We start from the raw sequence: 27,672 nt of genomic DNA on the forward strand, positions 1-27,672 counted from the left end.
TGTCCATCACTTTTACAGACGAACACAATATCAGTTTTTTTTTTTTTTTTGAAAATGTCTTATATTTTAAACGTATTTTTTTTTTTTTTGGGGGGGGGGGGGGGGGGTTCAGGTCAGAGCAACTGCCACTCAAAATACATGTGCACGAAATACGAACGTTCTTTGTCCAATTCAAATAAAGTTATGAATATGCAAATTAGAATGTTTAAATCAGATTAAATCTGGATTAATTCTTAACCCAGGGTAAATGAGAATCAGTTTGAAAAACAAAATAATGCAGGATTACCTATAGGCCTAGAAATGGCCCAAGAAATCCAAGAACAAGATAAGTGATTTTTTTATATGATCAACAATTCAGTATTTAATGGTTTTGTAAGCTAGTGAGCAAAGCCAGCAGTGCGAATGTTGAACCTCACCCACCATCTCATTTTATTGCCCTCTACAAGAAAAGATTTATGAATAGTGTGTTTGACTACATTTAGCAATTTATTTGGATAATACAGGTTAAAAATTAATTGTAATGTGACCTATCCAAGGTAAGTCTTGTGTTCAGTGAAATATATATCCCAACTGTGAAACTGTTTAGCTGTGGCTATAAAGAAATTTACCTTAAAAGACCATAATAAATTTTCACTGCAGTACTTGCTAGCCACTGCCTCCTCTAAATGAATGTAGATTTCAATGTATATTAAATATAATTATGTAAGAACATTGATTACAGAACACATATTTCTTTTCTTAAAGAGCAACATAAAGTGGAATATTCTGTACATATGTACAGTATGTAACAGCAAAATGCTTTTGAATAAGTCAGTTGGTTTTAGTTAAAAGATGTAGTTAATTAGGGATTAAATGAGATCCACTGGAGCTGTTAGCAGAGGTAGCTGCGCTGGGATCAGACAGGTTGTACACATCTGCAAAAAGTTGTTTGCATGTTACTCGTGAACTTTTATGTTGTCTTTACATGTCTACTGTACATTTATTCATTTATCAAAGTAGTCAGAGAGTATATTCTGCAAATGTTTTAAGATTTACTGTACATCATTTAGGCTACAGTACTTACTTCTCCTACGCAGCCAATCTATGAAACCCAGTCCACCTGTAGATGATGTTCCAGCATTAGTGCTCTGTAAGATAAAGACGTCAAAGTCAAGATAAAGTCTATAGAGTCAAATAACTGGTTGAGCTTTTATTAGAAAATTATGAGATATTAAGTGATGCAGCATGCTTTATACAGTTTAGTGTAATTTACCCTGGTAGGACTGGAACTGAGGTTCTTTAATGACAGCTTTCCTGCCAGTGACTCACGGACCTGCAACCAAAAAGGACAGCATGTCTTAAAACTCAGTTAATAAGTTGGAAATTTGTTGAAAAACTCATAAAATAATAGCAGGTTATATAGTAAAAACATGTAGTTTTTGCAATGCATGGTTTATTAAATTAGTTTCATTATGTAGCTTTTTTTGGATTTGATATAAGAAGGTTGAGTGGTAAAATATCTGATTTGATATAATATAATGGTCGATTTTTAGGCTAAATCCAATATGACTTTAATCCAAGATTACTGAAATCATACACTCTAGGAGGTATTTATCAAAGCACAAAAAGCAACAAATAAAAAAACTAAAATAAACTCTTACCTTGCTGTCTAAAAGTATTCCAAACACCAAAACAAAGAATCCCTATTAAAATAAATGTGACATATTTATTAGTGTTACATTTTTGTATTAGAATAAAAATTATGATTTGAAAAACAACCATAAAACAAATGTAAAATATAAATACATTTAATTAATGAAATGGACAGAGAAAGTGGTACCTGAAATGAATTGAGGATTGCAAACACCACATGAAGGCCAAAGTCACGTGACACCATGGTTCCAATGCCAAATCCCCATGTTAGACCAAAGATAGGAGTCAGAATGGCCACACATCGGGCAATGACCACAAGAGTGTGTTTATCATTTAAATTGGTTATAGCACCAACTCCTCTCCTGACCATCTTACACAAAACTACAATCAAAACCATGAGGTTAAAGGCAACAATAGTCAGAGCTGGAATTACAAATGCCAGCAGGGCCTTAGATTCAAACCAGTTTAGCCAACATGCATTTTCTTTTGAAATATAGTTTGTAGGTGAAGTGGATGCAACTGTAATAACCGCTATGAGCAAAGGTGCACAATAACCAACTACGAAGGCAATGACCATCATATTAGTCCTTGACATCTGAGAAAAGACCATGACGGTGCGGTAAAGAAGCAAAATTGCTATGATGAACATCCAGAAAAAAACAGCCAGGTAAAAAAAGTGCATGAAGAAAACCACTGGACTGCAGTGACCCACCTGGGGCGGATGCTCTTGATCTGCAATTGCAGCTCCGATGATAAAACAGATGTTTGCGATGAGCAGCGAAACAGCTACGTTGACTATTGAGACGTGACGCACATACGCTGTGTCATTTCGTGTCACTGACTTCCATACGATCGCCTCAATAATGAGGCACAGAATTAAGCTGGCTAATGAAATAGCTACACCAATGTATGTTATATAGGCTAAGGCAAGGTTATCAATTGCAAACGGTGACATCAGGATTGAAAAAGAGGTGGTGTGGTCGCATTCACATGTAACTGTTTTATTTTCAAATCGCTTGACTTTACATCCATTGGAATCCCATCGATCCAGAGAAAAGTTCCAGAAGACACACTGAGGATTTTTCAATGATGTATTCGTAGTTCCGAAAGTAAATGAAATGTTATGAATTATTTGGTTGACTTGAACAACAACCACGTTTCCATTGATGATGCTTTTTGATGTCTTGTTGTCATTATTAGAAGTATCTCGCGTTGGTAGAACATTGTCAAGATTTGTGAAGACGATTATGGTTATGGCGGTTGATTTAGGAACATTTGGTATCAGAATTTCAGTACCTGTAGTTGAGTTCTCCAGGTGAGATTTTACATCGATATTCGTAGAGTTATCATCAATTATAGTCCTAATTAACTGAATGGATGGTTTTGTTATAGAAAAGTCCCCATCTGAGAGATGGCTGCTTATACTCTCAATAGCTTGCAGAAGATTAGTGCTGACATTTCTTTTTGTCACGTCACCATTGTTCAATTCTGTCCATGTGTTTTTGGATTCATCTGATGTAATAATCTCAACTGAGTTAAGAAAATCCTGGAAAAGGAAATCATGAACAATTATTTATCCAGCACACATATAAAGGTAATTATTGGGTTATTACGTAAGGGATAATGTAGAGGCAGCCGGTAGTTATCGGGAAATAAGCCCCGACAGTGTGATCAGGACCCGACGCGAAGCGGAGGGTCTTGTATCACACTGAAGGGGCTTATTTCCCGATAACTACCGGCTGACTCTACATTATCCCGCTTATTACACGGCTACTTGTCACATAAGAAAAAAAACTGGACATGAATATGAATTTGAAACATTTTATTGGCATATTTGTTTTAAATTAACATTTTTATCCTTCCGCGAAACTTTGCACAGATGCATAAAATGATCGTAATACCTTATTAAGATCCTCTGCTTCATACTTGTCTGTCTCCATTTTTTTCTCTTTTAGCCAGTCTTTGAGAAGTTTTAATGCCCATTCTGTATTTTTTTGTGTGTTGGCTTCGTAGCTGTCATGCTCTATTTTGTCAAGTTCAGTCTCAGTAAGCTCTCTGTGTCTTGTCGTGGTTGTCCAGTGTTTGTCACAAGATGGCGCCAAACAGACAGTAATCTTTATTGATCTTTATTGGCGCGGAGCGATCTTACTCGTAAAAGGAGTACCGGCTATGCGTTATTATTTTGGAGCGGTTATTATTCGAAAAGAACGAACCTGCAAATGTCTCAACTGACCAATCAGAATCAAGCATTCCAGAGAGCCGTGTAATAAATTAGGTTATTATATTATATACAATCAAAATATAACAAATTGTTCAAAAATATATAATATTATATATTTATAAATTATACACATTTATATTTAGCTTTAATTAATGACAATCAAGAAAGACTAGATTGCTTATTGTTAGTTTATGCTAGCTAATGCTTGTTACCAACAGATTTTATATCATTCTTATTACATTTGCAAAAAACCTATACAAACCTCTATCACAGGCTTATGAATATTAATGTTTTGTGAGATGTCAGCAACTTTGGCGAGAATCTCAACAACTGTTTGAATAACTGTTCGCAGCAGACTCTACGATATCCTTTTTATATTTATATGTTTCATTACTGAGCTCTTCCACAAACTTGGGAATATTCACAACAAGCAAGACCTACATTCCGAAGTACAGAAATACAAATATAAATAACATTTCCAAAGGAAATTTTATAGTTTTTATACTAATACTTTAGATAAATGACTAGATCACCTGAGCTCTGGTTTCAAGTTCTTTGATAGCTTTGACTACACAGTTGTTCTGTTTTTCTTTCCATCCAGCTTGTTCACATGTATATATTATGCTTCCTTCCTTGCCTGCATCGCACGGCTTTTCAGTTGTTTGATTTGGTGTTCCAAGTTCAAACGTTTCATTTTTACATTGAAACTTAGAGACTGGAGATGACAAGAATTTAATTTAGTGTCACAAATGACCAAAACATCATTTTTTTAAATTAATGATAAACAATAAACAACTGAGTTGTTTTATATATAATTTTGTAAAATATTTTAACTGAGACTCAGGCAAGGCTGGTTCTGTCCGTTAAAACAAAATACAAAATTACACATACTGCCTGTACATGACACCTGGTACATTTAAATACTTTGCATTTCTTCAGTGTTAAATAACTCTTCCCATTGCTTGTGCATTAATTAGATAAAAATCAGGTTAAACTAAGTCAAACCCCATTCACACAGCACTTTGATCCAAGAAAATGTTCATAACATTTGCAGAGAGCCTTCTGTGTGAACACAAACACATCATGTAAAGTTCCGGGATCACTACCAAAATGGGAAACATTGCCGTCACATTTACGGAACGCTTCCTGTGTGTACAAAAGGCAGAACAATTGACCTATGGCTAAGCCACGCCCCCTCCACTCACTCGGACAAACAATCAACATTCGGTGATATGCGCTATGGCAGCTGTCACAGTAGGAGACATTTCACAGGAGGCAAATGATGATTTTTGGAGACAGAAAGACTATATATCATCTCAAACTATATTAATAATTTTATATTTATAATTGTATTGTTGAGAAGTTCAATGAAAAGCTTTAGCATACGTTTCCAGGACAAGCCTTTTTACAATTTTTACCAAGAGTACCTGTCCGTTAGTTTGGTGCTACAGAATTTACATGAATCATTCAGCATAGCATTGCTACTACAAAAAGCATTTGTTATCTTGGTTATTTACAGATACGATAATGAAGCTAAGTGACATGATGTACAACGCAGCTAGAAACTAACGTTAACATTTTCTAATGTTAGGCTAACGTTACGTTAGATATGTTAAAGATAACATTCAAATACGTTGTTAACTTACATTAAAACAGATGTAGACATCATTGTTTAATTTATCCACGTTTAGTGGGGCCCCCCATCATCACGACCCCAGGATCACCATAATATGGTCATATACAGAATATATTACTGTAATATAAAGTAAATATAAAATACTTCAAATTCTAACTGTCATCAGGCGTATTTTGATTTACAAATATTTAAATGCTCATAGAACTACAAATGCACTACTATGTCCCCTATCAAAGACATTCACTCACATATGATGCTATGAAAACAAAACACATTAGCATCTGTATAACACCTCATGCGGACTGACCAATGAGGAGAGGAACTTGGGGCCCTCTCTTCATTGGTCAGTCCGCATAAGACTGACTCTCAGGGCCCTATTTTAACAATCTAAGCGCATTGTCTAGCGCACGGTGCACTAAATGGGCGTGTCCGATGCCACTTTTGCGCCTAGTGCAAGGTCGAAAAGGGTTGGTCCTACTTTCCTAATAAGTAATGGCAGTGTTTTTGGGCATAATCTGCAATAAACCAATGAGAGTCTTAGCTCTCATCCCCTTTGAAAACCAGCTGGCACTATGTCTAATACCTTAGATGACGGACTTTGTAAACTAAAAAACTAAGCGGAGGGAGAAGACCTCCAGTTTAAGATTAATGTTTAATAATTTTGTTGTTTTCATTTTTATTGAAACTTTAATTTTTTGTATTAAAACCTTTAAAAGCCTTTTTTTCAGTCATAGAAGTAAAAATACCAGGCTTTTAATTGCTGTAAATGTATTGATATCCTACATAATCAAAATAATATCATTTGAGCATTTTAAACTTAAAAAATGACAAGAAAAACATATAAAAACAAATGAAAACTGACCAACTGCAATGCATTTCAATGGACGTGGAAGGAAAGAATGTCCAAGTGTATTGGGTTCCTATGCGCACTGTGATTGGCTCATCGCGTTTGGGGGCATGGCTTAGCCATAGGTCAATTGCATGAAAGGGGCACGTGTTATCGTGCAGCTCTTTGACAAGGTTTTTTTAAATGCAGATTAACATTCATGTCAAGAAATGTTTGCAAACTGGACTGAGGCAGAGATCAGGGAGCTCATTACTATTTGTGCTGAAGCTGATAGAGAAAAATCACAGACAATAAGTAATCTTTAGATGCTGCGCAAAAAAATACCAAGTGCTGGACTTTCAATATGTCACATGTCTTTATCAAATCTTATGTGTGCATCCACAGATTCCGGAAAATCATTGTCCCAATTGAACCAAAATCAATCTATACCAGACAAATCCAGGGACGCATTTGTCTTTTTAGTAATCTCTGTGTGTAAACGGCTTCAGTGTGATCACACAACATAAAGAAACTTACTGCTGCACAATGTAAAAAAATGCAAAACTAAAAACGTACCGTCTTTGCTTGTCTGTACTGAGACACTCTTCTTGCTATAACTGTAATGAAGTAGTTGCTGTAAATTCTGGAGTTGACATGTATAGGTACTATTTTCCTTACAATTTGTCTTTTGAATCATATGATTTACTGTGATACAATCTGACCCTGATTTGAAAAGGGAAATACATTTATTAAGAATCAGAACATATGTAAAATCACACAGTTAGAACATAAGTAATTACATTTTCATGAGTTTCCCCACGGAAAAAAAAAATATATAAACCAGATATGTACAACCTGAAATTTGCACAGTGCCATCCAGGACCCATTCAATACTGTAGTTTCCATTAACACAGCATTTGAGTTGAATAGTTTTGTCTTCACATGGATAAACTTGTTCATTATCCCCCACTGTGATACTAGGTTCTTGTTCAATAACAATATTTTGCCACCAGATGTAAGGTAATGAATTTGTTTGTATGATGCAGGAGTATCTGCCTACAAGTGGAAAAAATAAACAAAACTTGATTAAATCATTATTCATTTTATAAAACATTATTAATACTATAGGATTCTTCTTTGTTTATGCCAAATATTTTCTTAAACTGAAGGTGAACGCTACTGTATGTTCAGAATGTAACAATAGCTTAATAGACTACAATCCTAATACACAGGAAAAATATGTAAAATCAACATACTAAATATATTTATTTTACTTTAACTTCTTTCAAGTCAAAACTTAAAATAGTGGGTGAATTGACTTGCAAAACCAAGTTGTTGAACAATCTTACGGAAATTCGTACATATTTTACGAGTTGGCTAATTCGTACAGTATTAATTCATACGACCACATAAGTAGATTTTTTGTACGATTTGCCTTGACCCCTGTGACCAGGGGCTGACTGGGACAATAATTCAAGCCGGGAATTTGCCTCCATCCCAGGCCACCTTGGCTGCGGCCATTCAAGAAATCATGTTCATGTAATCATGTTCATGTAATCCACCGGATTTGCTAATCTTATGGGTTAATGTTATTAGTTTATATAACAGATAGACTACCAGAGAAATTATAGCCATAACTTGGCCACTGTGTTCATCTGACTGGGAACAAAATTATACAGATAAAAAAAAAAGGGGACTGACCAACAAGTGATACAGTATATCTTAAAAATGAGTTGTTAAGATGCAGTCTATGGCCGTTTCTCAATATGCGTTCTTGTCTGTACTTGTGTTCTTGTGGACTTGTAAAACATCATCAGTTGCGGCCCAAGTACTGTTCCAAATCCAAGTTTGCATCAAGCCAAGTTCACATAACATCCCCGGATGTGTTCTTGATCCGCACATTTTATCGAGGATGCATCAGGAGCCACCAGCCCACCCCGTCCTCTTCCAAGGGTGGAAATAGAAGCGACCCTGAGACGGGCAACCTGGAGATGGAGGGGATCGATCTTCGGGGCCGGGTGGGGAATCCTTTGTTTCATTTTATTCAATTTTCAGCCGGCACCCACTCAGTCACAAAAAGAGCAAATTCCTCCTTCATCCCCAGGTCTTCATAAGACTTCCAGTGTGTCGAGTGGGCTCGTAACCCTTCCTTGTCCTCTGGTTCTTCACCGGAGTACTCCAGACGCACACAAGCTCATAACCCACCCTCCGTCTCCACCTCTCCATTGGAGTCGCGGAGCTACGAACGGGCTCATAACCCATCATCCTCCCACTCCTCCATCGCCAGCGAGTGCTCAGATCAGCTTGAGACCTTAAAGTCTCACCTGTTCAGCCTCTCCTCAGCGGACTCAGGTGAGTGTTACATTACACAACACTATTGTCGATGTGGCCGTAACACACGCACTGGCGATCACATCTGCTCCGCTCCCCACGGGTACACCGGTCGTGCCTTTAGTTCCTCTCGCACGGATCTGGGGGGTAGAAACAGCTTCCCAGCCCGACGTGTTGGCTTTTACGCACGATTCGTCTCGGCTATGCGATACAAATTTTCCGGCATCCCACAAAATTCTCCGGCGTTTGTTTCACTGCGGTGAGAGCTGCCGATTCGCATGTACTACGTGCGGAGATTACCGTCCTTTTGGTGATCCAGTTGAGATGAGGTCAGGGTTTTACAGCCCTTACTTTATTGTACCCAAAAAATCTGCGGCTTGCGACCAATCTTGGACCTGCGTACGCTGAACTGTGCACTTCACAGAATGCCGTTCAAGATGCTGACGCCCAAACGCATATTTCCATGCATTCGTTCTAATGATTGGTTCGCATCTATCGACCTGAAGGACGCATACTTTCATGTATTGATTCTCCCCCGACACTAGGCCTTTTCTCCCCTTTGCGTTCGAGGGGCGAGCATACCAGTACAAAGTCCTCCCATTCGGACTCTCTCTCTCTCCCTGTGTATTCACCAAAGTAGTGGAGGTGGCTTTAAGTTGGAGAGTAAGAAAGGTGTGCGCATTCTCGCGTATCTAGACAATTGGCTTATAATAGCTCAATCACGTCAAACGCTGCGCGCTCACAGAGACATAACTCTCAAACACCTCGCTTGTTTAGGTCTTCGGGTCAACTGGGAAAAGAGCAAACTTTGCCACATGCAGAGGATCTCTTTTCTCGGTATGGAACTGGACTCGGTCGATTTGACAGCTCGTCTAACAGATGCGCGTGTACAGTAAATACTGACTTACCTGAATACTTTTAAGAGCAAGAGCGCGGTCCCGCTGAAAAGAAACTCCTGGGGCATATGGCAGCGGCTGTGACACCGGTCGGGCTGCTCCATATGAGACCGCTTCAGCATTGGCTTCACGACCGAGTCCCAAGGAGAGCGTGGCTTTGCGGCGTTCACCGTGTTATCATTTAACCTGCGTGGCGTCGCATTTTTACTCCGTGGCTAGACCGTTCGTTTCTCAGAGCCGGTGTGCCTCTGAGATAGGTCTCCAGGCATGCAATAGTATGCACAGATGCCTCCAACACGGGGTGGGAGGACACATACGACGGGCTTGTGGCTTCGGGGGTCTGGATGATACCCCAGCTGCATTGGCACATAAACTGCAGAGAAATGTGGGCTGTATTTCTTGATTTCGTTCGTTTCAGCAACACCAAGGCGGTTTACACTCTCGTCACCTCTCGCATCTCACCCGGCATCTCCTCTTATGGAGTCAGAAGCATCTGAGGTCTTTTCGTGCCATTCATATTCCGGGCTCGCTCAACACAGAAGCAGACACGCTCTCTCGAGCTATGTGCCGCGGCGAGTGGCGACTCCATCCCCAGTCGGTTCAGCTAATTTGGAAACGTTTTGGCAGAGCACAGATAGATCTGTTTGCATCTCCAGAGACTTCCCATTGTTGCCTGTTATATTCATTAACCGAGGGCACACTTAGTGTGGATGCACTGGCACATAGCTGGCCGAGGGGCTGGCATCGGTCACGACGTGACGTCGTAGTGACAGACTGAAAGGGAACGTCTTGGTTACGTATGTAACCCTCGTTCCCTAAAGGAAGGGAACCGAGACCTCACGTCCCGTCGCCACAGTTTGCTGTTCCATTGCTGTTACCAGGCCGGGCCCTGGTGCTCGGCTTTCTCAGCAATAATATAGCTAATTTGGTATTGTGCACCTGCGGCTTACAGACGCACCTGGCGAGCCGGCGCCCGCATTATGCAAATACCTGCATGCCAAGTTCATTGGCGTTTTATTAGTTTCTCGAAGTAGATAGGTCGCCGCGGAGCGGTTCCCAATTCGTCGGTCACGGCGTGGCATCTCCGTTCCCTTCCTTCAGGGAACGAGGGTTACATACGTAACAGAGACATTTGTTATCCTATTAACTGATTGCAAAGTTTCATAACTTAAATCACATATATTTTTTATATAATCTTAACACTGTAGTAAATTACTGCGCTTTACTTTAGCTGGACGTTTTTCTTGTGTTTATTTCATGTTGTATAATAGATTAGTAGTATTAAAATAAATTTTTTTATAATAAATAAATGTGTTTTAAGTCATACTTAATTTTGTAATAAATACATTAAATCTTATCAGCGTATTCACGTGTTGCCTTAAAGGAGCATTTCACCCGTCAAGTGGATCATTTGTAGTCGAAATGTAACATAAATTTAGAATTTGGTGCCTATTTGACCGAGAAAATGAGTGTTTGTAGTCTCACCACCTCTAGAAAGATATAGGACTTCTTTCTTTCAATGATGCAAAATGATGATTTTTACATCATTGAAAGAAGGAAGTGCAACACTGAAATCCATATTTCTCCTGTCTCAGGGGAAACAGAGGGAATGATGCATGAGCATTTAAAAACATGACTGGGTTTCTAACTATACAAAGCTTAATGCAAATGGGTGAAGTGTCCCTTTAATCACATATTCGGGTTTTTGCATTTGATATATTATTGTTAAAAATACGTTAAAATTAGAAAAGCCAGGAGGACTGCACGTATTGGTTAGACTGAATGACGACCTCAAGTACTCTGCTGTTCTATTTGCAATATAACCGGACTTGTGTCCTCCTATCCTCGGGAGTTCGTTCTTCCGAGTCTGAACCTGCAATTCCGAACTATGAAGGACGCAAGTCCGAACTTGGCGTACTTGGTATTGAGAAACGTCTTTTGTCTATACTGTAGGTGAACCCTTAAAAACTTACTGGGAATACATGTAGGCTCCTACAACAGTACCACAGACAAATACACAGTTGGCTTACGCTTTTTAATAGTGATGAGAGACACAGTTCAAATTATGAACTATTTATATTTTAAATGAAATGAAACAAACATTTCATAATCTATATTATGCTGTAACAAATTTGCTGTAATTATGCAGCTGGTTGCCAGTACCTTACTGTAATATAAGACTGAAAATGTTTCATGTTCATTTCACTTTGATCAAACTGTTGCCAGTAAATAACATAAATGTAAAATCTACAGTAAGTTACTGGCAGCTAGTTGCTATCTCTATAGCTATGGTTGCATGAAAAGCTTATTGAAAAAGCAAATTAATGATCTGCTTGAAGCGTTTGGAGCGGCAATATAGTTGTTTCCCCGGTAAGGACTGTAAGCAAAGAAACTCCGGAGGTTCCATTTGTAGGCTGCATACGTCATCAAGACCTGTCTTCTTTCAGAATATTACCAATCAGAAAGTTTACTATTATTCTTAATCAACAGTAAATTGTTGTGCTAATTATTAAGACTTGCTAATGTAATGCTCAGTTAACTGAAATAAACCAGGCTTGATGACGTATGTAGCCTGCATTTGCGACCTCTGGAGGCTGAAGCTTTGGGAAATGAGAAATGGTCCATATCACGTCAACCTGATCTCACTGCACGGCAGGCCAGAACGACCGCAAGGCCACCGGGAAACATCACGTTGCTCTAGATAGCCAGTCCGCCCCTGCCTCTGATGTTGGGGTTAGGTGTGGGGTTAGGGGTTAGGTTTGTTATTGTTGTTTTTTTATGAGAATTGTACGCTAACCTGAATTCATAAAAATTTAGCCAACTTGTAAAATATGTATGAATTTTCGTGAGATCAGGCTGGTTGTTTTAACTTTATAGTACAGAATATAATTAATCCATCACAAAGGAAATGAAAGGCCATGTTGAGGGCACCGCTTTCAGAGTAGCTCTTCGGTATACGGATCATTTTTCTCCATAAAAATAATTGTTTTAGGAAACTGGCTCCATGTTTACATGCTATACTGTGCACATATACTGGTAAACTGATATCATATCTATTGCATTATCATGTAAGATATCATAAACATGTCTAATATAAATTACTCACCACTGTCACTGACATCAGCACTTTTCACAGTGAGTGTGCTATTGCCTAGACCAAAAGAGTATTTAGTGTTGTCTGTATCTTTCTCATTTACTTTCCACATTATCGGTCCCTTAACAGATTGTGGACAGTAAAGTGTTACGTTTTGCTCAGGATATATTTTATCTGATCTGTTGAAGAATTTTGTTTCTTCTGAAAGCAAAAGACACAAATATCTTGTTAGATCTTATTACCAAATAACAAGCAAACTACATCAAAACACAACAAATGAATCAAGAAACATAGAAACATGTTTGTTTTAAAGGGACACTCCACTTTTTTTGAAAATATGCTCATTTTCCAGCTCCCCTCTAGGGAAACAGTTGATTTTTACCGTTTTGGAAACCATTCAGTTGATCTCCGGGTCTGGCGATACCACTTTTAGCATAGCTTAGCATAATCCATTGAATCTGATTAGACCATTAGCATTACGCTAAAAAATGACCAAGAGTTTCAATATTTTTCCTATTTAAAACTTGACTCTAAGACCAACAGAAAATTAAAGATATGGCTAGAAACTATTCTCTCATTCTGGCATAATAATCAAGCAATTTCCTGCCGTAACATGACTGTAACAGGCACAATGATATTGCGCAGTACCCGAAAATAGTCCCCTGCTATTGAAAGTAACCAAAGGAAATATTGTTATGCTAAACGTGGTACCGCCAGACCTGGATATCGGCTGAATGGATTCCAAAACAGTAAAAATCAGATGTTTAACTCCAGGGGAGCTGGAAAATGAGCCTATTTTGGAAAAAAGTGGAGTGTCCCTTTAATATTGTAAAGACTACCCTTACCAGTTAAAGAAAAAGCATTCTGAACTAAAGGGAGGCCCGAAACGTTTGCTGATGTAAAATTATGGCTGTCGTATGTTGTATTAATTGTGTAGTCTGCTATAATACTACCAGACCTATGGAGCAAAACACAAAGCACACCAATGACAAGACATTGAATTAACACAGATATTAATTTACAAATGAGATAAAACAGTTATATATACGCAACATGGTAAAAATCCAAAGACTATTAAAGCAGTGTCACAAACTTAAAACACAAAATCACAGTTCAGTCTTAGGATGCTCAATGACAGTTTGGGTTAAAAACTTCCTTATTAGTGCACATATATGAAGATCCTTTTCTGATTGAGCCTGGGTTTATTTAAAAAAAATGTTTTAATCACTGAGTAGTGTTCCACTTGTGTAGATTCTAGACATTCATACCTGAAGCCAGTGACTTTTGCAGAACCGTCAACATAGTTAGACAGAGATTTGAAACCTTTGTTAATCTGTTAAAAGCAAAAATATTAAATAGCAAAAATATGTAAAACAAAAAAACAATTAAACGATTCAATTCCGATTTTAAGGCTCAAGATTTGATTCAAAATCGATTTTCGATTCAAAAACGATTCTCGATTAAAAAAAAAAAAAACGATTCACAGTATGTAAATGTAGTTTACTTTTTCCTATGTGACTGATTGTAGTAGATATACAATTTTAAAGAAAAGAAACACAACACATTAAATGTAGTTTGATATTACTTTATGTCTTTATGCAATAATAAAAACTGTTATGAAGCAATGACCCCTTTTATCAAACTCTATTAAATACAATAATATATTAATGATAGACAGTGCAGGTCTATAGATTATAAATGTGACTGGTGTTATAATGGTTATTATTTCTATTAGATAGAGCAGAAGCAGGAAAAGTGCCTCTCTTTCTATTTCTCTCTTGCCGATAAAAAAAGCTAAATCCACTCATTATTTCAGATTCAAAAGTCTACTTGCTGTTAGTGACAGGGACTTTACATTACAGCTTTGCGTTTTGTAAATCTTGAGTCAGCTTGAGGTTTGCTTGTTCAGTGCAATAGATTTTGGAAAAGATATGGTTTATTAATAATAATAGAAATGAGCCAGTTGTTATTTCCATAGAAACCATTGGCACGCTGAAACTGCACGCGAGCTTTAGCACGGTAGCGCTCACGGCCATTTTCTGATCGACTCGGGTTTTACACACAATATTCAGACTTGGGACCCCAAGTAATTTAACTATGACTGACCCGGACCCGACTGACCATTTCAAATACAATCCCGAAACCATACAGGCCGCAGGTGCTCCGTCAAGTTCTCTAATTTTAAAACTCTGCTCAAGTTCAGAAACATGAAGGATACAATGTGACACGAGCTTGTTCGCGTCGCATCCCAATTCATTGAGAAACAGAGAGCACGTGAACACACACCGAACTCCTCATGTCGCACACAAAATGTCATTATTAAAGAGTGTCATCATCACAGAAAAACAAAAAAGACAAAATTTGATACCAGATATACTTGGGCACATGTTAATATAACTGGGCAGCGCTGCACAGCAATGTGTGGGAAACACTGTGACAAGAGTGTGCAGGCGTCAGAGTGAATACGACGCAGCGCCATCTATGGGAATACTGAGATAAACTCATTTCAGGACAATAGTAACACAGCATTACAAAAAATTTATGAATCGATTTTTGGAATTCTATGAATCGATTCTGAATCGGCAAAGCTTGAATCGCGATTCAAATGTGAATCGATTTTTTTGCACACCCCTAATATTACCCCCTTTAAATTTGATAGTCAAGCTTTATCAATAGCAGCATTTGAGGTAGCATTTCAACACAAACACTAATTGAAAAATAATTTACATTTCTGTAATATATGAAATGCAAAATACTTACTCTGGTCTCAATTTGTTGAGCTTTAGTTTTGTAATTGTCATCTGCAGGGTTAGTGAGGCTGGTATCAAAGGTTTCGTTGATTTCCACTGACATTGTAATCGCTGTAAAAAGATGTTTTATTACAAGCAATCATCAACACTTATACTAATTAGGAATGGAAATTTTTGGCAGAAAATGGCATAAGTCTCATATTTTACGACTTGACTAATTCATAATAATTTTTCTAACCCTGTTTGTAAATTTGTGTACGATTTGCTTTCTCCCTTGTGATGTTGGGGTTTCTACGGAGCCCCTAAGGGGACATGGAGCAAAAATTAAATAAAGTTTAGTTTCATGTGCTCACGTGAAACTTTCATGTGCTCACACGAAACTTTCATGTGCTCACACGAAACCTTCATATGCAGAAATTTTTTTAAAAGTTTAGTTTCACGTGCTCACGTGAAGCTATCGCGCGACGTGCTCACCTGAAACTATCGCGCGCGCACGTGAAAGCGAAAGTTTCACATGCGTGCACGATAGTTTCACGCGAGCACGCGATAGTTTCACGCGAGCACGCAAAACTAAACTTTAAAAAAAATTCTGCACATGAAAGTTTCACGTGAGCACATGAAACTAAACTATAGATTTTTTTTTTACTCCAATGTCACTTTAGGGGCTTGGTAGGTTTCATTATTGTATTTTTCTAATAATCCAATTTTTATGTTATTATTTTATTGTTTTGTAGGCCAACTCAGATTCATTAAATTAATAAAAATCTTATACAATTATACAAAAACTTGTTTCAACAATATTTTGTTAAAAGTCATTTTCGGTTTCGATTTTCAGTCAAGCACATACAGAATTTTCGGCTTTGGCCCAGATTAACCAATGTACATTTTTGAGCTCCATTTTAGACTTTACTGTACATTTGGGCTGTACATTGTATATGAGCGGTTTACCATATACTATTGTCTTTGACATTATAATAATGGTTTAAACCAGGTAAGTTAACCCAAGTCTAAATAAGAAACTATGATCTTACTGCTGTGGTCTAGACTTTATAGTTTAAGGCAGATTATATATACCTTTTTGATGGCATGCTGTGGGCAAAGGATGAAAACAGAAAAATATTTATGAATTAATAAAAATATTTAAAAATATCAAAAATAATTAGTGATAGTTTTTCCATGTCTTTGTAATAACAAACAGAATGAAATAATATTGGATTTTTGTCTATTACCTGTCATCTCGCTGATTGGCTGACAGAAATGTCCATTATTTGGAAAAGCATTGATGCAGCTGCATTGGTTGTTGGTGATGCTGCCACAACTCCCATATTTTATACAATTGTCACAAGGCCATAAATACTGATTCTCACAATTACACTGGTAATCAGTGGTGCCTGGTAACATGCTGCAAACTAAGAAAGGAACAACAAACAAGTTACTTTATACACACACTAAAATCACTAGTGTTAAATGTACACTCTTGGTGTTTATGGGCACCATCAGGTCTAGTGGTATATACCTGTAAACACCAGCAGTGTAGATTTAACACGTGATTTTGCTGTGCATCTGTAATGTTACACTATAAAGTCATGACTATTGTATTTGTGATCAAAAGGTTATAATATGTGATATTTACCTGTTGTGAAGTTTAAATTAAGTAATGCCACATTGTCAGTCACATTATTATTTTGAATAAGCTCATTCAAATAAATCTTCAGCTCATTGATCACAGAGATGTCTGATGCATTTATCTCAATTTCAGCCATATAGTCTGTGAATGGGTCTGTGCAAGAGCCAAGTACAGCATTGTAAGGTCAGCATTATTATTGAGTACTTTTAGTGTATTTTCATTAAATATTTATGCATGAACTAAATAACATTTAACAAAATTAATGACAATTGTGTGTTAAGAACACCTTACTTGCTATTATTTGTACATAATTTGTTTCACAAATACAGTTAAGTTACAAGGATTTAGCTTTCAACAGTGCATTTGCAATTGTCTTGAAATACTCTATAAACTGTATCATCATATTATTATAAGGACAGTTTGTACAAGTATACAGACTCATGATTCAGACCTGCTCGTCTTTGTCTTATGTGATGCTGTGGTTCATCTATGTAGCTAAACTGAAATCAAATAAACCAAATATACATTTATTTCCACTAAAAAGTTATTATGTGAACTAACACGCACACACACACATGCACGCACGCATGCACGCACGCACATACAGCAATATAAGTACAGTAAATTTTACCTGTAAACCCATGCTTGTTTCTTGGAAATAATTTGTTGCCACCTCTAACACATGGGTAAGCAGGATAGCCATGGTAAGTCCTACATTTTGCTTTAATATTTGTCCTGTATAAGAGAAATTTGAAAAAAAAACAGTGTTTTAAACAGAGTGACTGATAGAACTGAATAGAATTTTTGCATTTATACAATATAAATATAAATGTCCCACAGTCCAACTACTTGAGCTACAAAAACTGCACTGCAGCATCAGGTTGGACAGATTGTACAGCATTTAAAAGCAGTAAACCTGTCAGATTTGCTTTAACTTGCCACAATGTCAATTTAAAAATAAGGCAACAGTACGTTGGTATAATTTTAAAATCACATCAATCACAGCTTAACCAGCTCAACAAGATGGGTGGCTTGGCTTAACTTGAAAATAACAGTTGGAACCAAATCCTACAGGAGCGCTGAGGACCAATGGTTTATGTCAAATTAAATAGTTATGATAAAATAAATAAATAAATAAATAAGTAGTTAAAAGTAAAGTTATGTGCAGGTTAGTTTACTTTTACTGGCCATGTTTCCCTGTGAAGTATTCAAGTCAAATCTGTAAAAAAATTAAAATATATCAGTAAATATACAGTATCAAAATAACAGTGCTGCAGTGCATTGTGAAAATGTTTGTGTCATTCTGATTTTTATTTACAAACCATTTTGACTGTTTAATGAATATTGCCCAAATTTGCCAGACATTAATAATTTTTGATACATTTTAGAATTTTGGTTTCAGTTTCTTAATTTAGTTTAAAATGGCTAAGCTACGCATGAAACAGTCACTACTGAAGTTAATATCCTTGCAGTGGTTGCTGGGACAGTGATATTAAACGCTAAAGTGTCCCAGTGCTGCACTTTTCACTTTCTCAAATTTAAATCTTCAAATTTAAATCAAATTTGCGTACCGGTATTTAAATCGGTACTGTTTAATCTGTAAATATTCAAGAGATTGATACATAACATAGACACAACAATACTTTATTACAGTAATGTCTAGGCCCTGTCACTATCAGATGAGATTAAAAAAATAATAAACATAAGTATACACTTCCCAGCACTATAGTTTGTACAGTAATAAAAGAAACAATTACAACAAACATTTACAATAGTTTACATCTAGGCACTATTCATCACATTCAAAAAACTCTGGCACTTACCTGGATAAAACAGTCCTGAAGTGACACCATTAGTGTGCTGATTCGCGTCTGAAAACTTTCTTTTAATGTTAAATGGTCCACCCATAAAGTGTCTTTATAGTCACCACAATATGCACAGCAAAAAAAAAAAAAAAAAAAATCCTGGTGCACAATGCACATGATGAATGTACACGCAAGTAACTGCTTTTGTTCAACTACGAGAAGGGGAGTATTCACTAATTATAATAATACAAATATGTGCGTATGGATTTGGTATGACTCACAAAATACCTGAAGCTCAGTGCACTGGCTTAACTGTATTATACTGTATCTATCTTATAACCTGTTCTGTGGATTTACAGGGATTATGTCCTGGATGTGTGATGAAAAATGGGCACACAACAGGAGAAACACCTGTACACCCATTCTACGAGACCAAAATAACAACCTCATAATAAGTTTGGCAAACACCTTACGACTCATTTGGTGTGTAAGTGTGTATTAGTACATGTTAACGATATGCAAAAAGTACAAACCCCAAAGTAAACGGTGATGCAAGTTATCATCTCCAACCTAAATCTCTTTTCTTGGACTACAACAAACACTTGGATTGTAGGCAACAGTTTACTTCCTGGGCCTGTTCTGGACAAGACCGACATTATCATAATTCCTCCCGCTTCGGACTTACAGCCTGTAAGTTAACTTCTGTCAGCATTGCATTGTGAGCGAAACTTTCAAACATGGTAAGAAGCGTCACATTTCCGGCTGACGTCAGAGGTATTCAGGCCAATCACAACATACAGTTTAGCTGGCTAATCAGGGCTTTTCTGATCAATGAGTTTTAAACAAAATCCAAACGTTTGAGGAAGACAGGAATATCTGGAGCTACAAAAATGTGACCAGTCACGGAAAGTAGAGACACAAGTCGGATCTGGGCATTTTGAGTTATTCACAGATTCTGAAAGTGCAGTTTCTAAGCTTTCCAACGATGTGTAACACATGGAAATCTGATACGATTTGGAGAAGTTGTGGCCATTTGAATATAGGAACTCAGAAATACTCAAACCGAGAAAATCGAGACGAAAGGGACTCTTCTTTTCAGCTGGGGGAGACAATAGGGCTCATTTACATCTCATTTAGCTAAGCCATGCCCCCTGTAAAACCCTTTTTGAGATGTTCTAGCATCATATGTAGTATTTTATGACCAAATGACAACCCGCAAAAATAAACATGACTCTTTTACCTTTGTGGGGATCACAAGTCGAATCCAGTCTGTTTCAGATTATCCAATGACCATATTTGTCCACAAATGCGTATAATCCGTGAAATATAGATTGTTTACATCAGATTTCGCATGAATGTCTGGTAATACAATATAATATATAATCTGAAGACTATTTAAATCGTAACATGTAAGGGTATATGAGCTTACACTCCGTTAAACACATGAACCCGCCTTCAAAGTTTGTATTTAAAATAGGGAAGTAGTATAATAGATCATCCAAACAGCGCCGTCGAAAACGTGACATCCTTTAGAGAGGTTACAAATGGCTCGCTCGTTCCTCCATCAGCCAATGACTTCATGGAAAATATTGATAGACAAAACATGTAGCCAATTATATGAAGAATACAACGATATCTGTGTAACTTCTGTGTGTTTGGACTCATGCTGCGCTGCAAGAACTGACATACAGATGACGTCAAAGTACCGCGAGAGCGAGTTGAAATTAAACTACTCCGTAAGATTTCTTGAAGAGCTCTCGCGGTACTTTGACGTCTTGACTGCGGCGCCGCATAAAGTCAGTGACGCGGCTGACGTACGATGCGGCTGACTGTTATTTGTTCCGCCCCAGCTTCTTTTATTTTTCTTTTGTTTTGTGCGTCCGAGCTTAATTTACAGTCTGGGGAGACGCAGGCTATAAGTTTGAAAAAAAAAAAAAACTTAGCAAACATATCTGAGGAACAGGGCAGCGCGTCACTACAGTCACGTGACTTCACGCTCGAGCCGGAAGAGAAGACAATGCTGAATAAAGTCGTAATTCTGCTATTTTTTGACCAAACTGTATTTTCGATGCATCAACACAATCTTACTGACCCACTGATGTCACATGGACTACTTTGATGATGTTTTTATTAACTTTCTGGACATGGAAACCATACATAGATTTCCAATGAAGGGGAAAGCTCTCGGACTAAATCTAACGATAAAACATCTTAAACTGTGTTCCGAAGATGAACGGAGGTCTTCCGAGTTTAGAACGACATAAGGGTGAGTCATTAATTACATTTGGGCATTTTTGGGCAAACTATCCTTATTTAGTAGTCACGCTGTTCCCTTTGGGGGCGGAGGCGAAAACACAAGCTTATACAGTATGTAAATATACACACAGACAATGACGCCCCCCGCTGCACGCTAGAATCTCCAGGAAAAACAAGCCTATTTTAACCGCAAAATGTACGCTTTTAAATATACAAAAACTGCTATCTCAAACATGGAGAGGCTTCTTCGTGATCTCAACTAACAGATTCTGCAATAAAACGAAAATCACAAATTTCGAAAAAAAAAACTTTGTTTCTCATTTTCTCGAAACTTGTGCTGCCGACTTGAGTCCCTGGTTTCCGTGACGGGTCACAAATGTGTTTTTTAACCATAAACCACGCAAACACATTGTATTATAACAAATACACAAAATAAAAAAGTTTTTTTTAGCATTGAAATAGGTTCCCTTTAATGAAAATGTGTTGTCTTAAACTAGCTAATTCCATTGTGACATTTGGTAGTGCCATACATGATACCCGAGTTTAACCCACATAAATGAATTTTTTAATTTTGTAAACACCACGATCAACAGAAAAATGCATGCATGTATGTGCACACACATACATAAGTCTTACAATGTAACGAGAATTTATTTTTACCTACACTGCAAAAACTAAATTAACCCTGAAAATGTTTATATTTAACTCAAAAATGAATTAAAACAACCCAGCATAGGTTACATTTAATCCAGTGGGTTGGGTTCGCCCATTTTTGACCTAAGCTGGGTTGAAAATAACATGCCAAAGACATGCAGGTTACAAATTGTCCTTCCCCAAGTGTAGATCAACATGAAGATTATCCGGTTCTTGTCATGAACAAAGCCATATTGATAAACAAACAGATAAATAAATAAAATTCCCTATCAAGAATTTGACTTTATACATCAAAAATCTTTTACTTTTTTTTAACGTTACGCGACTTTTCATAGAAAGGAATTCATTATAGACTAAGTAAAAACCCATACATTAAATAATGACAAAAATGTGTGCATATTGGTGCGTGACACAACATTTGGGGAAGACACAGGCCTGCACAATACAAAATCAAAGCAAAACAAAACAACAATTCAATTGCTACAGTATTGGCTAAAGGCCCACATTTCCCAGCATACTTTTTATGAACACAACTCCCTAGTTCAGTTTCTAAATTCGGTCTTTTATTGTTTATAAATCCTTTCTTATGTCACAGCACAAAAGGTAAGAAGGAAATTTTCAAACAATATTCTGGTATGTTTTTTGGCTAAATGCAAATACAATCTGTAACCACATATTTCTCATATCAAACGTTTACAAATCTGAATACTGGGTAGGACAACCAGCATTCCATTTGCATAGCCCAGGTTGCTTAGCAGCAATAGCAAAACATTTACCTGCAAAATTACACATTTAAAGTTTCCGGTATGATGTTTCATTGTTTCAGATGATTTTTCTTGCTACATGCAGACAACACTCAAAATAAATAAATAAAATATTGGGTTTAATTAAAAAATATTACGTCAACAGGTTCCACACAATTTGTTTGAGATATTTCAACAAACAATAATTTAGTTCATTTTACAAAAGAAGTTTAAGTAAACTTAACAAACCTTAGTAGGGTCAACACACAACAATTGAGTTAATTGTAGATGTAAAATTTAAGTAATGATGACAAAACATTTGAATAATGCCATTTTATAAACTCCACCCTTTTAATTAGGATTTAATAAGTCCATTACACTAAATAAATTAATCAAAGTGCAGCTGCTCAATACACTCATCATATAGACATTTATTTTCGTTTGTTTGTTTATTTTAATTTGTTAGTTTTGTTCTAAAATATACTGTATCAGAACAAGCTCATTGACTCAAACTTGGCCACTTATTACTTAATACACCGCAAAATCCTCAGCCAATGAAATGCAAGTCTGTATTGGTTTTATTAACCTGTTACTTTTATGCAACAATGCTATGTTGGCTGAATAAATTATATTTTTTAAGTAAAGCTGACAAGACACACTTTTTTAATTAAGTTCAAATTGTTAAAAGTAAAATTAAGTAACAGTAAGTAAATAAGTAAAATTGGCAAAAGTCTTTTTGAGTGACCATGAACCAAAATCAACAAAAATACATGCAGATGTTTCTGTATTTACAGAAAAAAAGGTACAAAAAGATACAAAAGTTGTCACTGGGGCGGTACCTTTTTAAAAAGTACCCAACTTTTGTACCAAAATGGTGCAAATACCTCAAAAGGTACATACTGGTACCTTAAAGGTGCACTTAAAGGGTACATATTAGGACCTTTAGGTGCTGCCCCAGTGACGACATTTTGTCAATTTTTATCTGAGAGTGCAGTGTTGCTTCAGTCTTGGCATTAAGTACATTTACAAGTGACTGCTGCTTTTAGATTGAATGAACTCTTTGGCTTTTAAGACTTGAGGGTGAGGTTGTTGTAAAAGCACCAAGCTGACAGGTTTTGGATCTCCTCCCTGTATGCCGATTCATCATTGTTCCTGATCTGGCCAATCGCTGTGGTGTCATCTGCATTCTTAAACACGGCATAAAAGTTATTCATGTGACAAAGTTTATTGTAGAAATACTAAGAATTTGTATGAAAACAGACTGCACTTTTATTATACATACCCAAGTGTGTGTACGCGTGTGTGTGTGTGTGTGTGTGTATGTCCTAGTTGATGGTGGTGTTTACAGAAGTGTAATTTCAGGTATTATGCATGACACTGCCAAATTTTACAATGACACAAATGAAAACATTATATTTATGTTAGCCATCATATCATGCATAGCCAGTATAACTGTTTGCTAGGCAAAATATTTTTGTATTACAAAATGTGTCATTTACAGTAACGCTATTGTTTTAGCTTGCATAGCATGAGCTATCTACTCTCTACCCATAATGAGAAGGAAGTTTTTACAGACAGAGGCTAAACACTTCCATTTTGACATCAAAACAACCTCCATCCACCACACACAGCTGTAATGCAAAGTTAGGTTAACAAAGCAGTTTAGAAGAATTGCATATTAGGGTTTAACTGCATAATCCTTAAAAAGACCTTCAGTCATAAGCTGTACCCAAATTGAAGGCCTTCAAAGGCTGTAGGCTGTATTTGAAGCATCCTTTAAATTCGGATAGCCTGACTCGGCAGTGATGCAGTCAGTCTTGGAGTGCAGCCTTCGAATTGGGACACAGCTAAAGTCTGTGTGTTCACTGTACTATAACGTGTGTGTGTGTTTACACAGGGTGCGTGTGAAGCGTCTAGTGCAGTAGTATGGAGGTGTTGTAGTTAGTGCATGTTGTATGCTGCTTTCTGCTTGCAACTTCTGCTTTTAGCTACTGCCGCTGGCTAGCCCCCTCACAGGTGGTGAAAAGAGGAGCCGAGAGTGTAAATCTCCTCCGCCAGTACACAGCCTCTCCTCCATCAAGACTTTTGCAGTGCCTCCTTGCGGCCACACATGGTAACTGGGTACCTCGCAGTCCCAGGCTAAACTGCAAGGGATCTCGGAGCAGCAGTGGGCCCTAGAAATGTGGTGTGCAAGCCCACCACATGGTGGATATGCCCTGACTCCTGTCAACCACTGCCCCAGCTATGGGTAAATAGCCCCATTGCCTTATGGGCAGTCTCTTTGAGCCAAAGCTAAGGGAGCACACCCCAACAGAAAAGCAATGCGTTGGCGGTGTGCAATAGACGGGCCTTAATAGAACAAGGTCCCGGCAGCCTCCTGCAGCCAGGATGGGGAGCTGGTCGTCCTGGGCCCACCCATGCCACCAGATCTACCTCATCATGGTGAAGATAGTGCGGCTGGGGAGAGCGCACCCCCTATAGCACTTTAAAAAATCCTTGCGCAGGTATCCACCTCTGACCACGGTGAACATTACCTGGATCTACATCTGGTTGAAGTCTGGCGGCGATGGGGTGTCTGACGACGGGGGCAGGTTTGAATAGACTGGGAGCTCTTAGTCAGAGCCCTGCACGTCAGCGGCACAGGGAATTGGTCGCTTACAGCTGGGGCTGAGTGGCAGCTGTTCTCGGCAGCACCTTGTGTGACTGAGCAGCCCTATTCAGGGACCGCACTGCTCACCTCAAGCTGAGGAAGGGCCTAGAAAAGGTGGCCTAAAAAATGCCCACTCAACATATACCTGGACAGGATACCGCGCCTGTCGCGTTATTCCACTTCTGCGGTCGAAACAGAAGAAACAGATCCTGCAACCTTAAACTGGCAACATGGAACATAAGAACCCTCCTGGACTCCAATGTCAGGTCTGAAAGACCCCATAGAAGGACAGCCCTGGTTGCAGCCGAGTTGAGCCGATATGATATCGACATTGCTGCCCTGAGTGAAACCAGACTTCTTGATGAGGGGTCTCTAACAGAGGAGAGCATGGGCTACACCTTCTACTGGAAAGGCTATCCCCCAGGTGGAAAACATCTGCATGGTGTGGGACTAGCTATTAAGAACACACTATTATCAAGACTCACTGAAACACCTGTCGGCATCAGTGAAAGACTGATGACCCTCCGTATCCCCCTGGTGAAGAATCGCTATGCCACACTGCTAAGTTTGTATGCTCCAACTCTACCATCTTACAGTGAGTCTAAAGACTCTTTCTATCAGACACTGGATGAGGTTCTCCACCTGATCCCCAAAAATGATAAGATTATTTTGCTTGGGGACTTCAACGCCCGCGTTGGAAAAAATAGTGAAATATGGAAAGGAGTACTTGGCAGGCATGGAGTTGGTCAGGCCAACTCAAATGGCATGAGGTTACTTACCCTCTGCTCTGAGCACAACCTGACTATAACCAACACCATCTTCCAGCAAAAGAGCAAATACAAAACATCATGGATGCACCCACGTTCTAAACATTGGCACCTGATTGATTATGTCATCATGAGACGTTGTGACATCAGAGACGTTCTCAAAACCCAGGCCATGAGAGGTGCAGAATGCTGGACAGATCACCGCATGATCATGACCAAGGTCCAAATGAATGTGCGACCCCCCATGAGAAAACGGGGACCCAGTAGGAGGCGTTTTGACTGTGTCCGTCTGGAAGACACTACTACAAGGAATGAGTTCCGTCACTCCCTGGCTGAGAAACTAGGAGAGCTAGAACTCCCCCTGAGGGGTGGAAATACCACAGAACAGCAGTGGACCTCTATCACTGTAGCCCTTCATGAAGCAGCAGCCCAGACAATCTGCTATAAGAGCAGGAACCATCAAGATTGGTTTGATAACAACTCAGAGTTCATCCATAACTTGTTAAGCAACATGCACAAAGCACATCAGGAAACCTTAAAAAACCCTTTATCCAGTACTGTCAGACAGCAATGGCAAAAAGCTCGTCAAGAAGTGCAGAGAACTCTGAGGACCTTACAGAACAAATGGTGGCTGGAGAAGGCTCATGAAATTCAGACATTTGCTGACAGAAATGACATGCACATCTTTTACAATGCAGTCAAATTCATCTACGGCCCAAAAAGCCACTGTATCACTCCCCTGAGAACAGCAGATGAGTCCAAAATCTTGAAAGACCAGAATAGCATCCTGGAGAAGTGGGCTGAACATTTCAATACCTTACTAAATCAGGACTCTGATGTAGATTATACCATCCTGGATGAACTGCCTGAATTTCCCCTCATTGACAACCTTAGCCAACCTCCAACCTTTCTGGAGGTTCTGTCAGCTATCCGCTCCCTGAAGCACAACAAGACTCCTGGCTCTGATAATATTCCTGCAGAACTGCTAAAACAGGGAGGGTATTTCTGTACAAGAGCATTACACCATTACATCACCCAGGTTTGGGATAATGAAAACATCCCACAGCAACGGAGAGATGCCAGTATTGTTACCATCTATAAAAGTAAAGGGGATAGGGCCATCTGTGGAAACCATAGGGGCATATCACTTCTTGCTGTGGCAGGCAAGGTCCTGGCCAAGGTGATGCTACAGAGACTGATCAATGACATTACAGAGTCCATGCTACCAGAGTCACAGTGCGGGTTTAGAAAGAACAGGAGCACAGTCGACATGGTCTTTGCAACCCGGCAACTTCAGGAAAAGTGCAGGGAGCAACATAAAGACCTGTTTATGGCGTTTGTGGACCTTTCCAAAGCCTTCGACACTGTGCAGAGAGATCTCTTGTGGGAAGTCCTCCACCGGTTTGGATGCCCCACTAAGTTTGTCAACATCCTTCGTCAGTTTCATGATGGAATGACTGATAGGGTGACAATTGGAGGGCAACAGTGTAGGGCAGATGGACAAGAGTGTGTTTTTGGAGCTGGGCCATAAAACAATAAAACCACATTCTATGCCTGTTCCCGAGAGAGGGTGTTATCTCTCTCCACAGGGGTCACTGATACTCAGGAACTGACCTGTATTTCCTGCCCCTCTGAAAGATCTTGTTGCTGGAAATACTGTTACATCATGTTTGATATCTTTTTAAATGTCATGGTGCGATGGGTAAAAAGAGGTTTAATTTCTTTAAGTCTAAGATAAGAGTATATTGGAGATTTAACTTTAAAATATATTCTTTGTTCTTCTA

The 27,672-nt window shown here is 38.3% G+C and overlaps 1 protein-coding gene across 1 annotated transcript; it reads right to left on the bottom strand.

Moving 5' to 3' along the window:
- Positions 1–810: 810 nt before the first annotated feature.
- On the bottom strand, positions 811–15,489 carry LOC135738556 (adhesion G-protein coupled receptor F1-like). Its single transcript, XM_073811484.1, has 7 exons — positions 15,397–15,489; positions 4,116–4,211; positions 1,820–3,178; positions 1,641–1,682; positions 1,253–1,312; positions 1,064–1,127; positions 811–914 (listed from the first exon to the last, which is right to left on the bottom strand). The coding sequence occupies exons 1-7, from the start codon at positions 15,487–15,489 to the stop codon at positions 838–840; spliced, it is 1,791 nt and encodes a 596-aa protein (XP_073667585.1). The 3' UTR covers positions 811–837.
- Between the last annotated feature and the right edge of the window lie 12,183 nt (positions 15,490–27,672).

Source organism: Paramisgurnus dabryanus, chromosome 12 (assembly GCF_030506205.2).
Source record: "Paramisgurnus dabryanus chromosome 12, PD_genome_1.1, whole genome shotgun sequence".
Lineage (NCBI taxonomy): Eukaryota > Metazoa > Chordata > Actinopteri > Cypriniformes > Cobitidae > Paramisgurnus > Paramisgurnus dabryanus.

What these genes read in the sequence shown, in the direction of transcription:
- LOC135738556 (XM_073811484.1), bottom strand. Translation starts at nt 15,489, where the DNA reads ATGTCAGTGGAAATCAACGAAACCTTTGATACCAGCCTCACTAACCCT. An exon ending in CTCAACAAATTGAGACCAGA is followed by an intron (nt 4,212 to 15,396) that starts GTAAGTATTTTG and finishes AGGATATCGTAG; the next exon opens with AGTCTGCTGCGAACAGTTAT. An exon ending in AGATTGGCTGCGTAGGAGAA is followed by an intron (nt 915 to 1,063) that starts GTAAGTACTGTA and finishes AACTTTTTGCAG; the next exon opens with ATGTGTACAACCTGTCTGAT.